The sequence below is a fragment of the Stenella coeruleoalba genome (assembly GCF_951394435.1).
Source record: "Stenella coeruleoalba genome assembly, chromosome: 5".
Taxonomy (NCBI): Eukaryota; Metazoa; Chordata; class Mammalia; order Artiodactyla; family Delphinidae; genus Stenella; species Stenella coeruleoalba.
In genome coordinates this window covers 78160405-78176857 of record NC_137150.1, presented here as the reverse complement: position 1 = coordinate 78176857, position 16453 = coordinate 78160405, and the positions used below count along the sequence as shown (strand labels likewise).

The 16453-nt window shown below is 35.8% G+C and overlaps 1 protein-coding gene across 2 annotated transcripts in view; it reads left to right on the top strand.

The window, feature by feature from the left end:
* Positions 1 to 380: 380 nt before the first annotated feature.
* Positions 381 to 16453, top strand: part of STXBP5L (syntaxin binding protein 5L) — a 369562-nt gene continuing 353489 nt past the window's right edge. Inside the window, exons 1-2 of one of the 2 annotated variants that reach the window (XM_079922719.1) lie at positions 381 to 586; positions 1719 to 1915. In XM_079922719.1, the coding sequence (XP_079778845.1) occupies positions 1727 to 1915 (189 nt within the window). In that variant the 5' untranslated portion in view covers positions 381 to 586; positions 1719 to 1726. Of the gene's footprint in view, positions 587 to 1718; positions 1916 to 16453 lie in introns of those variants that run through there. The other variant, XM_079922720.1, reaches the window with a different exon arrangement.

Here is a 16453-nt window from a genome sequence, read left to right as displayed (position 1 = left end):
TAGGGAAACCCTTCCTGTAGCCTTGAAGGCGCCCAAGTTCTCACGCTTCCTGGCATTCTATTGATTCACACTTGCGTCCTTCAACAGGTAGCGCCAATTACAGCCCACAAAGCACGGCCCCCCAGCATAGTGGCCAATACCGCTGTCAATCAAATACTTCACCTGCCTTTCTAAATTTTCCCCTCCCCCTTTCATTGGCGCTTCTTTCGACCTATCCACAAATTTCTTCCGCGCCTCGCACCGCGGAACTTGGCTATTTGGAGCCTAGGATTGGAGCCGAGGCTACTCCCGCCCTTTGACGTACCGGAGCTCTCCGCCCCTTTCGCGGGCCCCTAGCAGCCAGGGGAGAAAGGGCGGGCGAGCGAGGGGGTGGTTTGGGGGCGGGGCTTGCCTCCCACGGCGGGAGGGCGGAGCCTGCGGTGGAGACTGCCTGCTCCGGTAGGACCTCGGAGAGCGCCGGACGCCGCTCGCTACCAGAGAGACTGGAGAAGCGGCCGGAGCCGGGCCGGACCGACGCCTGCGAGCCCGCATCCCTCCGCACCCACAGCTTTCCGGGCTGGCAGGCGGATAGTAGCGGCTGAGTAAGGTGCCTAAGTCGGGAGTCAGTCATCTCTCTGGGACGCCGACGCCGCCGTCCAACCTTGGCTCCCTCACACCTGTGTGTGTGTCTGTGCGCGTGAGCGCCCGCGCGCGTATGTCTGCGTGAGGGTGTTTGCGTGTGCTCCGGCTGGGCGCGCGAATGTCTGTGTGAGGGTGTTTGCGTGTTAGCGCGCCCGCGGGCGAGAGCCCGGCGCCTAGGCGCTCGGCCCGGGGAGGGACCGCGGGAGCGGCGGCTCTCCTTGCCCAGCAGGCTGTGGCGGGACTCGGGCCGCAACCGTCGTCACCACTGCCTCATGTCCCCCAAGAGCCACCAACGTGCTGCGGGGAGAGCGGACGGGCGGGCTAGCGAGGCGGCGGCTGCGGGCAGAGCGGGGCGGGGGTGGTGGTGGTGGTGGTGTGGAGGGTGAGAGCAGCGGGGTGGGGGCAGAGACTCGGGGAGGGAAGGGGGAGACGGAGGGGGAAGCGGAGGCAGTCGGCGCCGCTGCTGGCCCCTCCCGTCGGCTGTTGCTGTGGGTCACCTGCAAGTGTTTTGGGGTCCGGGCTGTACCGGGTGGAAATGGTAAAAGGCACCCTCACCACCCCGCGTTTCCTGTTGAGAAAAAGGGAGCGTTGAAGATGATGAGGGAAAGCCCAGAAGGTGGTGGCAGAATAAATACGAGCTCTCCCCCACCACCATTTTTCTGAAAATAAAATACTGAGCTCAACCTTTAGGAGGAAAGCCCACCTTTAAGAAAGAGAGTCTTGGTCTGATGGACTCTGGTTTGATTGTATAATAATGATGATATAATGCTAATGACGATGATGACACTGCCTTTTATTTTTACCCCGGTGCTGATAAAGCGTAGCTACAGCTGGGGATAAAGCCCTTGAAAATTTGGTGTCTGAGGAGGGAATACTGGTGCTTTTGGAGTTGTGTTTTCTTTTTCTTTTTCAAAGATATGCATTTTAGAATTAAAATTTGACCAAAGGTTGATTTTTTTCCTTTTTTTTTTACTCATTGAAAGCCAATGCTCGTAAAATGCGGACTGGCTACTGCCATGACTGATGAAAAGCTAAACACTTTTACCCACGTATAATTCCATGTGTTAAGTCACCCTTTCCTTTGAATTTCTCAACAGTTTTTAAAATGAAGAAGTTTAATTTCCGAAAAGTTTTGGATGGCTTAACTGCCTCCTCCCCTGGCAGTAGTAGCAGCAGTGGCAGTAACAGTGGTGGCGGGGCTGGAAGTGGTTCCATGCATCCAGGAGGAACTGCAGGGGTTCTCAGAGAGGAGATTCAGGAAACCTTGACTTCAGACTATTTCCAGATTTGTAAGGTAAGTTTTGAATTGGCTTAAAGCTTATTATTTCTTTATTTTACTACTGTGAGGAAAGAATTAAAACACTCCAGGGACTGGAAATTGTTGAGATGCCAGTATCAGAGAGTCTGGTGCAGAGAATTTTGTGGGTAGGTCAGTTTGAATTAAGATATTCCAAGCATCAACTTAAAAAGCAATGATAGTTTAAGAGGGAAATAAGCAAACATAAAAAGTAGACTCTGCAAGATAATATTAAGGCCCATTAATGGACTACTTTTTAAATTTAATATTTATGTATAAATAGTTAATCCCATTCTGTCATTCAGAGAAACTAATTTTATTTCACTGTTCAGTATAAAATGATTAAAGCTATTAAGATGTTGCTAGAATTAAGTGGATAAGAGCTAGATGAATATGTCCATTTTAAAATATCTAGTGGCAGTGTTTAAAATTCTGAATAAAAACACACCCAGATTCTTAAATTCTTAATAAACAAACAAACAAACGCTATGGGCTTAATACTTGTAAGAACGCAAAAATAGCCTGTGTTCTGGTTTAGTGAGGAAGCATTTTCGGTAATTATACTTTAATATTGAACTTCTAATAAATAAGCAAAAGAAAGAGTTTCTGATGGGGAGAGATGAGAATTTACAAAACAAGCATTGTGTTAATATATAGAGATAATTGTTTTATTTTCTGACATCAAGTGATTTATAATTTGTATTGTCCTTTTTTGGGGGGTGGCCTAAGAATGTGCTTTTGACGTGTCATGTGCAGTAAGAAAGTTACCAAGTCATTCATATGATGCAGATGAATATAGTTTTATAAATGTGTTTGAATACATGAGAAGAAATAGTAAATTTTTGAAATTAAGTATTAAATTTTTCAGTAATTCAACACAAATTTTTTTGAAATTATTAAAATTATTTTTGTAGTAAACAGATTGTGTGTCATGGGATAAGTTTCAATTATTCCCTTGATTTCTGTTCCCAGTAGGGTCATTATAAAAACAAATCTATAATTACTAAAATATTATAGATTACATAAAAGCAAGTTTATTTAGAATTAGTTTAGATAAACAGATTTAATTCTAATCTACCCTGTGAAATTTGTATACAATACAATTTTGTATACAAAGTTGTATACAATTTTGTCCTCACTTTGAAATAATAGATATTTTGTCAGATTAGGGAGGAGCTTAACAGTGGTCATGAGGCAAATATGTGAAAGGGTCCTAAAGGCCAAATTTGAACTGCTAAGCAGGGAACTTAGGCCCTGATTCTCTAATCTTTGATGTATTACTATTACCATTCCAAGAATCTTAAAAAATTTCCAAAGTCTCTCAGTTCGTGAATATGATAGTAATGCAGGATAGTTTTAGTAGAGGTAAACTTGATATAGAAAAGATAAATTTCTGAAACAGAATGGCATTGGACTGTTGATGGTATAAACTGGTAGAGAAGGTTTTAAGTAAAACATTTCAGGGGAAATGGGTGAATGCAAGAGAGGAAAATGGGATAGATAATCACCTTCCTATTTATTTAGGCAAGACAGTCATGCAAAGTGGCTGAAGTTAAATATGTATTACTTCAAAAACATATGGGATGGTAGGTAGAGCACTGGCCTGGGAATCAGAAAATTTATATTTTATTTAAAGCTCTGCCACTTGCCAGCCACATATTCTTTGGAAAGCCATTTATCTGCCTTGTGACTTGATTTTCTCATCTGTAGTATGGTAATAAGTATTTCTGCTCTTCTTACCTAAGAGGGTAGTTGGGAAGATCAAACAAGACAATTAGGTGAAGGCAATGTATAAGTTGGAAAAGGCAGTGAAACGCATATTTATATGATTGTTAAAGTTTTAAAATCACCTTGTTCTTGGTGGAATGACTATAACCAGTGGGTTATAAAATATTAGGTAACAATATTCAAAGAAATTATAAGGATAGAAAGCTATGTGAGCTGAACACTAATAGTATTGAAATCTCACTAAATGGGGAAAGTTCTGTGACATCTTTAGATAGGAATATAGTTAATTTTAAGAAGTGGTTATATGACTTTAGGTTACCTGGACTGTAATAAAATGTGTAAAGATGCATTAAAGAAACTCCAAAATTAAAACTGTTACTAAAATGGGGAATTAATTTGGACTCACTGATTAGATGTGCAAAGAACATTCTATTCTGAGTACTAAGCAGTTGGTACCTTCTGAGTACTTCTACCTTTTTAATATGGCCAAAATTAAAGTACAAATCAAGAATCTGCTCTTTTGAAAACTATCTTCCTCTCTGTTATTTGATTGGTTGTCAAATTCTATCCTATTTCCTTAGTATTTTTACAATTTATTCCCTTCTCACCATCTCCAGTACTTGTTCATTCCACCATATTTTCTTGCCTGGTCTCTTCTTTTTTGTGTGTGTGTATGTAAAATTTATTTTGGATCTATAACATGTTTACTGATTTGAATAAGGCTTATTTCATTAACATGTAATTTCCCCCCTGTAACTGTTACTAACAATGCACTCTGTTGAATCTCTCTCTGGTATCAGGTTCTCTTTAACAATTCAGTCCAATTTCATAGCCTTAAAAAACACCTTTATTGTGAAAAGGAGGGATAAAGTGTTTAAAAAGCTTCTCTGACTGCACCTTGTTTTATAGTTTTGATTTTGGAACAAGTGAACATTTCATATAATTAAAAAATTTGGATCAAAAAGGAAAAAAACTCCTACAAATCTGAAACAAATGGATACAAATGAACCTAGGAGTATATAAAATTGATAGTATAAACCACACAGAAAAGAACAATATTTCAAATGACATTAAAACTCAAACTTTTGGGCTTCCCTGGTGGCGCAGTGGTTGAGAGTCCGCCTGCCGGTGCAGGGGACACGGGTTCGTGCCCTGGTCCGGGAAGATCCCACATTTCGCGGAGCGGCTGGGCCCGTGAGCCATGGCTGCTGAGCCTGCGCGTCCGGAGCCTGTGCTCTGCAACGGGAGAGGCCACAACAGTGAGAGGCCCGCGTACTGCAAAAAAAACCCAAAAAACAAAAAACTCAAACTTTTAATGGACCTCCATGGTGAGGTATATCCTAAAGAGCAAAAAGAACCACAATGAAATATTCAGTTGCAATTCATAGTTCTTTTTTTTTTTTTTGACCACACAGCTTGTGCAAGTGAAAGCATGCAAGTGAAAGCTTGGAGTCCTAACCACTGGACCACCAGGGAAGTCCCACAATTGATAGTTCTGTTGTTAGTAGTAATACTAGTCTTGTAGCTTTGAAACTATTTTATGCATAATATACATTATATATGTATATGTTATGTATATGCATAAGCAAATACGCAATCATGTTAATGTCATTAAAACCAAGATTTTCAGTGTGAAAGCAAAGGGATACAAATATAATAATTGATGATTTAATTGTTCACTTAAATTGGAAATATCCATATGAATGCATGATTTAGTTTTCTTTCTGAAATTCACATATTTCCTAGCTTTATTTACTGAGAGGGCATAGAAATAATAATGACAGTCTGGTAGAAGTGAGCATCCCCAGTGCTGATCATAGTCTCTGAAAGCCATTTACCAACAAAAGGAAGAAGGGCTCCTTGAAAAGAATGGCTGATTCTAGGTCCAGGGCAGGAAATGTACCAGATGAGCTTGATACCTCTTGCTATGTCAGAAAGCAGGAATGCTTTCAATACCACTGGGGTTGTGTGGATACAGGGGTCAACTTCAAGGAGTTCACATTGGCCAAATTTGGGACAATTTGAGCCTTGAATACTGCAGTGTATAAAGCATAATGTATACAGGCATACCTCATTTTATTGTGCTTTGCTTAATTGCGCTTTGCAGATACTGTGCTTTTTACAAATTGAAAGTTTGTGGCAACCCTGCGTCAAGTAATTCTATTGGAACAATTTTCCCAACAGCATTTGCTCATTCCATGTCTCTGTGTCACGTTTAGGTAATTCTCACAATAATTCAAACTTTTTCATTATAATTATATTTGTTGTGATCTGTGATCTTTGATGTTACTATTGTAATTGTTTTGGGGCACCACGAACCTGTGCCCATTTTTTTTTAACATCTTTATTGGAGTATAATTGCTTAATGGTGTGTTAGTTTCTGCCGTATAACAAAGTGAATCAGCTGTACATATACATATATCCCCATATCTCTTCCTTCTTGTGTCTCCCTCCCTCCCACCCTCCCTATCCCATCCCTCTAGGTGGTCACAAAGCACAGAGCTGATCTCCCTGTGCTATGCGGCTGCTTCCCACTAGCTATCGATTTTACACTTGGTAGTGTATATATGTCCATGCCACTCTCTCACTTTGTCCCAGCTTACCCTTCCCCCTCCCCGTGTCCTCAAGTCCATTCTCTAGTAGGTCTGTGTCTTTATTTCCGTCCTGCCTCTAGGTTCTTTATGACCATTTTTTTTTTTTTTAGATTCCATATATATGTGTTAGCATACGGTATTTGTTTTTCTCTTTCTGACTTACTTCACTCTGTATGACAGACTCTAGGTCCATCCACCTCACTACAAATAACTCGATTTCATTTCTTTTTATGGCTGAGTAATATTCCATTGTATATATGTGCCACATCTTTTTATCCATTCATCTGTCGATGGACACTTAGGTTGCTTCCATGTCCTGGCTATTGTAAATAGAGCTGCAATGAACATTGTGGTGCATGACTCTTTTTGAATTATGGTTTTCTCAGGGTATGTGCCCAGTAGTGGGATTGCTGGGTCATATGGTAGTTCTATTTTTAGTTTTTTAAGGACCCTCCATACTGTTCTCCATAGTGGCTGTATCAATTTACATTCCCACCAACAGTGCAAGAGGGTTCCCTTTTCTCCACACTCTCTCCAGCATTTATTGTTTGTAGATTTTTTGATGATGGCCATTCTGACCCGTGTGAGGTGATACCTCATTGTAGTTTTTATTTTCATTTCTCTAATTAATGATGTTGAGTATTCTTTCATGTGTTTGTTTTGCCTGGTCTCTTGAAATCACTTCCTAACTGATTTTGTCACCTCTTGTTTTACCCTATTCCAATTCATTTTGTTATAATAATGGTTATTTCTGAATTATAATGTAATTATGTCATTTTCCCTGCTAAAAATTCTATGTTGGTTTCCCTAGAGCAGTGGTGATCTAGAAACAAGGGTCTTATGTAAAATCCAAGCAAAATAACACCTATTAAAACAAATAAATATGGTACTTTATTGGTGTACATTAAAAAAATAAATTATAATAAATTATTCAGCCAATAAATAAAAAACTGTTTTTTATATTTGGTTTTGTTGTATGATATTATCCATAGACAGGTCGTAGGATATTTGCTAACCTTAAAAAAGTAAAAGTACAGCCTTTATAATCAGTGACACATCTATATGAAGTTCAAAAAGAGAAATGGTAGAAGAAATTTTTGTTCAAGGTCAGCAAAAAACAGGTTAATGGCATCGGTTTACTGCAATGTTTTAAGTTCAGTATGTATGCATTTGAATGCCCATGATGTTTGTGCAGTAATGAACTGCCTTTTCCAAACTTGAATTCCATGAACACAATTTGAAACCACTGCTCTATACACTAAACTTCAGACTGTTTAATTGATCTTTATATAGTTCCTTTCAGAAGGGGCTCATGTTTACCTTTCCATCCTCATTTCCTTGATACCCTAAATATATTGTATTCCCTGAAAGCACCATATTTTCTCATATCTCAATGCCTTTTCTTAGCTTATTGCTACAGATTAGAATATCTCTTCCAGCTTTAATATAATTAGAGAATTCCAGTTACTTTTCATTACTTTGTAGTTGAAACACCATCTATATGAAACCAGCTCTGACCACTGCCTTCCTCATCTACCCACCCCAGGCAGAGTTAGGTTTTTTTTCCTCCTCTTCTCTGTTTGCTTATAGGATCTGCTATAGTGTGAATTTAGCAACTTATTGTGGTTAAAAAAGATTTTTTTGTCACTACTATTATACTGTGAACTCTGGGAGACAATTATATTTTATTTTCTTATTATTGTTAGGGTGCTCACTACCTGTTAGGCCACTGGTTCTTAACTCTGTCTAAAAGAAAGATTTCTAGCTCTACCCAGTCTTAGAAAATCAGAGTTTCTAGGAATTGGGCCTAGGCACATGCATTTTTAAAAAAGACCCCACAGGAGATTCTGATGCACAGTCAATATTGAGAACCAGTATAGCAGGCACTTGATATACTTTATAAATGAAGTAGCATATACATGGTTGGTTGATTAATTGAAAAGAGATTAAAGCATAAAGTCATTAATAATGATATATGTCTTAAACATTTTATTTTAAATGAAAACATTTAAATATGCATCAATTTACAAATCACTTGATAAATGACCAAAATTATTTTGTTGCACACTGGTTCTCTGATTAGAGTTCTATGTGAACTTCTCATCCATAAACCGTCCCAAATTCATTACGTGCAATTTTCAGTTTTTGTTTGTTTAAAGTAGAATAAGGAGGAAACTTCAGTGTCAGATGAGATATATATTTCAACAAGCAAATAAATTATATATATATATATATATATATATACACATGTATATATATCAGCTGACAGTTTATACACATGGGTGTATAATCTAGATGAATATATATATATATATATATATATATATATATACACAGACCTATATACAAAGTATAGATGAACATACATATGTGTGTGTGTATATATATATACATATATTTTTTTTCTAGATTTATTTTGTGTTCATCCCTATAGCTACCTGGCCCACACCTAGTTAGTCTGGGAGCAGGAGGGTGTGAGTATTCTAGCTACAAGTTTACTAGTTTCAAGCATTTAATGAACCATTAGTATCAATCTGTGTTTTACAAAGAGAATGGAAAGTTTTTGTTAATCTAGTAATTTGCTTAAGTTAAAATTAGAAAGCTTCATCTGCAAAATATCCCATCTGACCTTCGTAACAGTCCTATAAAGAAGCCAAGGATAGTGTTAATATTTTCCTTTTACTGAGAAGATATCTGAGACCAGAGAATTTAAGTGGTATCCTTACATCTCCAAGTTGGTAAGAGACATAGATAAGTTTAATGCTCTGGTTTTTGATTCTCAAATCCAGTACTTTTTCTGCTTCATTTTTCTTACTTATTAGAAAAGGCAACATGATTAATTCCTTAGGAAACATAGAGACTTTGAGAAGATAAAGACTATTCTGTTGCCTCTCCCTTAAAAATACATCTCAAATCTGACCATGTCTCTTCCACCACATGTCTTGCCTGGGCTACTATTTTATGGCCTTTTCGGGTTTCCCCTGCTTTCACTCAGTCTTCACCACAGTCTCATAATAGGTAGAAGAATCCTTTTAAAATTTAAATCATATCATGTCATTCCTGCTCAGAGTTCTTCAATGGCTTTTCATTTCTCTTAAAAATAAAATCAAAAGTCCTGTTATGTCTTACAAAGCTCTAAATGATCTGGCCCCTGACAAGACATGATTTTCAACTGTTTTCTGTTACTTATTCTGCACCAGCTACACTTGCTTTCTTACTGTTTCTCAGACATGATTCCTGCCTCAGGGCTTTTAGCATTTGCTATTTCCTTTACATGGAACATTTTCCCCCCAAATAATTATATTACTTGTTCCCTTTACATCATTTAATTCTTAGTTCAACTATTAACTTCTCCGAGAGATCTTCATTGACCACTGCTCATCCCCTTTACTCTCTACCCTTATCCTGATATTTTTTCTTGATAACACTTATAACTACCTGTTATTAAATTATATATTATTTGCTTGGTTTTTTGCTTCTCCTATTATAATGTAATTCCATGAGGACAGGGCTTTATTTTGTTCACAACTATCTCTAATTCCTAGAGCAGAGCTTGCCACATAGAAGGCAGTCAAATATTTGTTGAGTGAATAAATGAGAGCAAGGAATCTGATAGAGTGATGTATTAAGAGCAAAATAGATATATTTTGAACAATTTTTTGGAAAAGGCTTTTATTAAATACATTTTATATTACATAAACACAAGGAAACCACTGAGCAAAAGAGTGACACCACTTTAGGAACATGGTATATATTTTTTAGAAAGATACGGAAAAGAAGATTGTAGAAAGATTCAGTTAAATTTATTTCAATTTTATTTTTGTTTCCAAATGATCTTTTTAGGGGAACAATTCAGAAATATTAGACTGACAGTGACAAACATACAGGATGTTCTAGACCTAATTAACAAAATAGACAAAATAAATACATCACTAGAACCAGATGGCATAATAGCTGAAGTTTGAATAAACTCTTAAATTAACCAACTCACTATTCATCAACATTTATAAGTTGAATTTATAAATGGTCATGGTGTCAGAGACAATGTGTAGATAACTAGTGTAACTTCTTACATGGAAATGGATTTGTAATCATGATATTCATACCAAACATAATATCAGATCTTTCCAGATAAACTGGTGTAAGCTCAGAAACATGGTCGTGGACTGTGGAGAGTTGGGCTTTCCAGGACCCTGGAAAGCTGAAAGGAGATTAATTGCCTAGATATCCCTTCCTCAGGTTTTTCATTGTCCCATATTTTTCCAATTTCATATCATTTTACTTGGGAGATTCTGTACCTGAGATTGGCACAAGACCATGATCATAGTTCCACATTTCTGCAGTTTTCATTCATTAAAAGAACTATACAAGATTCCCTGAGATGTGTGGACTTGTCTCATTCTATACTTATAAATGGGTTGAATAAAACATAGTACAGTTGATACTGCAGGATAACTTATTATGGATAAAGCATCTGACAAAGACTTCATGCTCCCGTCACTAGAATGTACAGTAGCGAATAGACATCTTTAAGAATAGTAATGGAGGCAAACCAGAAGAATTAAGCTCTCTTGTTAGGACTGAGGTGTTAACAAATTTAAGAACCAAAAAGAATTAAAATAAAATTTTTTTAAGAGCTAGAAAAACCAAAGCCAAGTTATTCAGTACTCTAGGCTCTCTACTTTGCCTATCCTGAGAGCATAAGGGTGCAGGGGCAGGCTTGAGTAAGAAATTATAGATTTGTGGGAAGTATGATTACAAATTTTTTAGGTTACCATAGAGAACAATTATGTTTTCTCACAAAAGGTCCTTTGGTACTAGTATATTTTCAGCAAATTGAGCTGTTGGTCTCATTTAGTATGGCAGTTCTTATGTCCTTAAAAACAAACGGTGTCGTGCTTTGTGTATGTCTCAATATAGAACTAATTTAAAATCTTATGTAATTTCTGACTTTGGTTATCTGTAGGATTATCAGTAATGATTAGAGTAGATTCCTATCTCTTGAAGTTTAGTGCATTTCTGTAGACCCCTTCCGACTTTACTTGAAGATGTGCCTGTGAAAAACCATAGTTAAGTTTCATAGTTTACTTGTAATGATAGAATGATTATATTGATTTCCTACATTATGTTTCCATGAACCATTTACATATTAGTTTAATAGCAATAACTTTGTATCCATTAAAGTTTTCAAGTACAATAGAAGTCCTGTTCTAAGCTTTTAAATTGAGTTTTTCTTCAGAGAAAATTGAGTTTTTGTTCCTAATTAATTGTCAAAATAATAATCTTTATAAAAGATCTTAGTTATAGCAAGAGTTCTTTTCTTTTTTAATTTAAAAAAGAAGACAACTTTTCTTCTTATCTTTTCTTCTTTATTATTTGAAGGCTAATCTTTTGATATGTGTTAAACACAAGTGTTTTTATTTAAAAATATATATTAAGCATACCGGGGAATCATTTCTACTTATCTAAGTAAAGCTAAAAGTTATTTATAAGGACTGGTAGAAAATCAGTGATTAAGTTTTAGAAAAAAAAATAGAAATTGTATTTAAAGGATTTATAGAAGGTAGTTGTAAACAATAGAATATAAGACTTCCAAAAAGTGCATAATAGGCCTACTGTGATACATGTAGAGAGGCTTGGTTAAATGGAGCATTCATAGTCACTGAAGGAATACAAGAAGATATTTTGACAAGTTTATTATTCAAAACATATTTATTATACAGAGTTAAAAATGATTAGGTCATAAACCATTCTCAGCCAACTGACTCTAATGAGTGAAATAATGTGTTTTGGTTGACTTATCAGAGAAATCACTTATGGTACTTTCTGGACTTACGTAAGATATTAGAAAGAAAGTATGATTTTAGTTCCATTGGAGGCCCCAAGTTACCAATTGTTGTTGATGGTGTAGAGAATGACTTTGAATATATTATGTAATGATGATATATTATCAATATAATGAATTTTAATTAAAATATATAATATTTAATGTATTAATTTTAGTTGTGTCTTATAATTGGATTATGTGTATACAGTAAGTATCTCTTGGATTGAAAATAGCATAAAAGCAACAAATAATGGTGGTTTTAGATGTAGGTTTAATACCTGGATTTAAAAGGTAGGGTAGCTAGAGAAAACTGTTATATTTCTTCAGTTTTTCTCCTCTGTTAATCACCTATAGATTTCAGTCACATTAGAAATCTAGTACTTTACCTAAATGAACACAATAAAATTAGACTGTCATGAAAATTTATTGGATGGCTTAATGTTCAGCCTAATTTGTTCATTATAAATTGACTAAAAACCTGTCTATAAGTCTGCAAACCAAAGAAAGTTTGAAAATAAGCAGTACAGTAAATTGAGAAGTTAGGTTGAGTCTGGGGGAAATGCTTAGTTTGTCAACATTTAAGTAGATGGAAAATGTAAAGCTAGCAAAGGAGACATAGGAGAACTGAGCAGAATGATATGAGGAAAACTCAAAAGTAGAAGCAGATAATCTGAAGCTTTCTTAAGAAAGATTATTAAGAGACAAATTCAAGAGTATCTCAGCATTGTAAAGAGATCAAGGATGGTGAAAACGAAACAAATGAAAAACAAGCAAACAAACCAAGAACTACCAAGAGACAGCTGAATTAGACCAAGAGGAAGTTGATTAGGGTAAAAATATTTATGGTAAAATGATGGACAGAATTAAGGTCACACTATAATAGAGAGTAGAATTGATAGGATTAGTACTTTTAAGAGTAAGCGTGTAAATTGATTTTAAATAAGAGAAAAGTGTTGGGAAAGTAGCAGAGATGGTAGATTCTGATAGCATTTTGGTATATTGTAGGGGGGTAATGCAGTCTATCCACAGAAGAGAAATTGAGGCTACCAGAAAAATGAAGAGTAGGGTGGGAAATAGAGGTATGATTTGCCCTTTAAAGTAGTAAGGGTATCTTCCTAACAGAGTTTACTGTGGTTTAGAAATTTGCAAGGGCTTCTTTTCCACAAATGCCACCAGCAGATTATACTTTTGTCAGCAGTGCTCTGTTTTCTCCTTTTAATACCACCAAACTTAGACCTGCATCATTCATGGTATAAATTTTACTCTTGCAAGATAATTCCCTCTCTCTCTTAAGACAAGGTTAGCATGATATAAAAGCCTTGTTATTTTGTTTTTCAAGACAAAGGCAAGCTTCCCTAATTGAATTTATAGTTATTAAAAAAGAAAACAAAAACAAACAAAATAAGACACAAGAAAAAGAAATATCCTGAGCAGTAAAAGATTATTTTAAACGAAAAAAACAACAAAAAAAGTAAGGGTATCTGATTTGGAAATTTTTCTTTACTTGAGGAGAATACATATTTCATTTGAATTCTCAGTAAACTCTGTGCTTTATCTCCATATAAAAATATGTGGTTCTACTAGAAGATTGTATTAGTTTCTATCTCTGCTGCAACAAAGTACCAAAAACTTAGTGGCTTAAAACAACACAAATTTATTATCTTATAGTTCAGGAGGTAAGAAGTTTGAAATGGGCATCACTGGGCTAAGATCCAGGCATTGGTAGGACTGCATCCCTTTCTGGAGGGTCTAGGAGAGAGTGTTTTCTTTCCTTTTCCAGCTTTTATAGGCTGCTCACAATTCCTTGACTGGTGGCCCCCTTCTGTCGTCAAAGCCAACAGTGGCCAGTTGAATCTTTCTCGCATTGCATCACTTTACCTCTCCTGCTTTCCTCTTCCACGTTTAAAGACAGTCGTGATTACATTGGGCCCACCAGGATAATCCAGATTAATTTCCCCGTCTCAAGGTCCACTGATTAGCAGTCTTCATTCCATCTGCAACCCTTAACTCCCCTTTGCCATATAACGTAACATATTCACAGGTTCTTTGGGGAGCCATTATTCTGCCTTTCACAAAGATGCTCATTACTTTCACCTGTCTTTTGTTTTCAGTTACTTTATGGAAAACAAAATAACAACAGAGACAATAGTATAATAAACTCTTAGCTTCAACGATTATCAACTTTGTAAATCTTCATCTCCCATTTCATTATTTTAATGCAAACCCCAGACATTATACCATTTTATCTGTAAAAACTTCAGAGATCAGATAAGGGCTCCCTCTCTCTTTTAAAAGCTATGAACCCCAAACCATTGTCACATCTAAAAACATTAACAAAATTTCTTTATATAATCTAATATGCAGTTAATGTTTAAACTTCCTAAATTGTTCCATAGTATCATTTTATAATTGAATTGTTTGGATTGGGATCCAAACAAGGTCCACATTTCATTTTCATCTGACTTGAACTTATCTTTAGTTCAATTTGTGTGCTGTTAGAGTCTGTTGGTTTGTTTTGAGATCAGCTATCCTGTGCTTTTGTGTGTGTTGTTGAGAACAAAGCTCTCTGATTCATTTCTGAACTGGATGACTATATGTGAGGAAGTGGGTGGGCTGTGCAGTGTACCACAAGATGAAAAGTAGACTTAAAAGTTATTTTCTAGAGATGGTCACATCTTTTAAGGAATTGGAAAATAATATTTTAAGTCAGCCTGAGCTATTCCTACTGTTTGTTGGTACTGTGGGGTATATTTCCCTGAGAATATTAGAAAAGAGGAAAATATTAAAGACATAGGATATATCAAAGTGAATAAGAGTGGAGTAGATTTTTTAGGTTGCACTCAACAGTATTAATTTTTATCTATGTAATAACTTACTGGAGGGATAGGATGGGATCCCGTTGCACGTCTCTTTTTTTAAGTGAATATTTAAAAGACAGGTGAAAAAAGAAAACATTTGCAAGGACTCACGCTACTTAGAATTATGTAGCAAGAAGCTGAAAGTGCATTGGTCAAGTCTATTAATGTAGATTTCTTCTACATTATAGGATATCAGATTAATAGACTATACTTGAAGAACTGAATTAGAGTGCATTAAGAGGAGGAGCAGAATACTGATGAGGAACGTACTTTGATTTATTGAGAAATCCATTTATAAATAATTTGTACACTATTTTTATTGGTTACTTATATAATTCAAAAGCCTCCTGGTAGTTTATTTATTATAGGATCTTTCTTTGCTTTTTCCAGTTCTATCTTAACCAAAATTCCGTTGCTATTTGAGGTAATATTCAATACTCTTTTTTTAAATTCTGGTTTTAATGAGATATAATTGACATACAGCACTGTATAAGTTTAAAGTGTACAACATAATGATGCGATTTACATCTATTATTGATTAGCACAGTAAGTTTAGTGAATATCCATCGTCTCATATAGGTTCAAAATTAAAGAAATAAAAAATTTTTTCTTATGATGACAACTTTTAGGATTTACTATTAACAACTTTCACATATAATTAGCAGTGTTAATTATATTTATCATTTTGTACATTACATGCCTGGTACTTATTTATTTTATAACCAGAAGTTTGTACCTTTTGACTGCCTTCATCCAACGTCCACCCCCCACCCCACCTCTGGTAACCACAAATCTGATCTCTTTTTCTATGAGTTTGTTTGTTGGTTTGTTTGTTTTTGAAGTATAACTGACCTACAACACTATGTTAGTTCCTGTTACATAACATAGTGATTCAGTATTTCTCTACATTTCAAACTGATCAATATTCAGTACTCCTTTGTTCTGACACAGGTATTAGTATTAGCCTAGGCATTAGGTGAATTCATTTACTTATTATGTATATTACGTATTATGTACTTATTTATTAAAGACCTATATTATGTATAACTCTATATTAGGTACTTTTTAACTAGGTCATCATTTTTTTGGAATGAGTTTGCAAGGCCAGCACACACTATATGAACCATTTATATTTTTATGGGATTAATGATTTGCATCATGTGTACTTCATTTTTTTGGCAAGTTTTATAAAACTTCCTCTTTTATTTTCTTTAATGAAATTTTAAAAAGTGGCTTAAATTCTTTGCTTCTTCCCTCCTCTTTATTTGTACTTCTACTATTTTTGCATCATTTTTAACATATGTATTGTCTTTCTCTTTCTATTTCTATTCTCGACTAAAAGCTCTTTTATTCTAAAATGAAAGAACCTGGAAAATGTTAAAAACATATTTCTTTTGCCACAATTTTCATTCTCCTAACAAGTCTAATGGTTTTATTGGGACTATTAATATACCAAAATAGCTGTTTAAGTCACAGATTCTCTTTTATTTATCAGTATTCTCTTTAAAGGATTGAAAGGTGTTTAAAC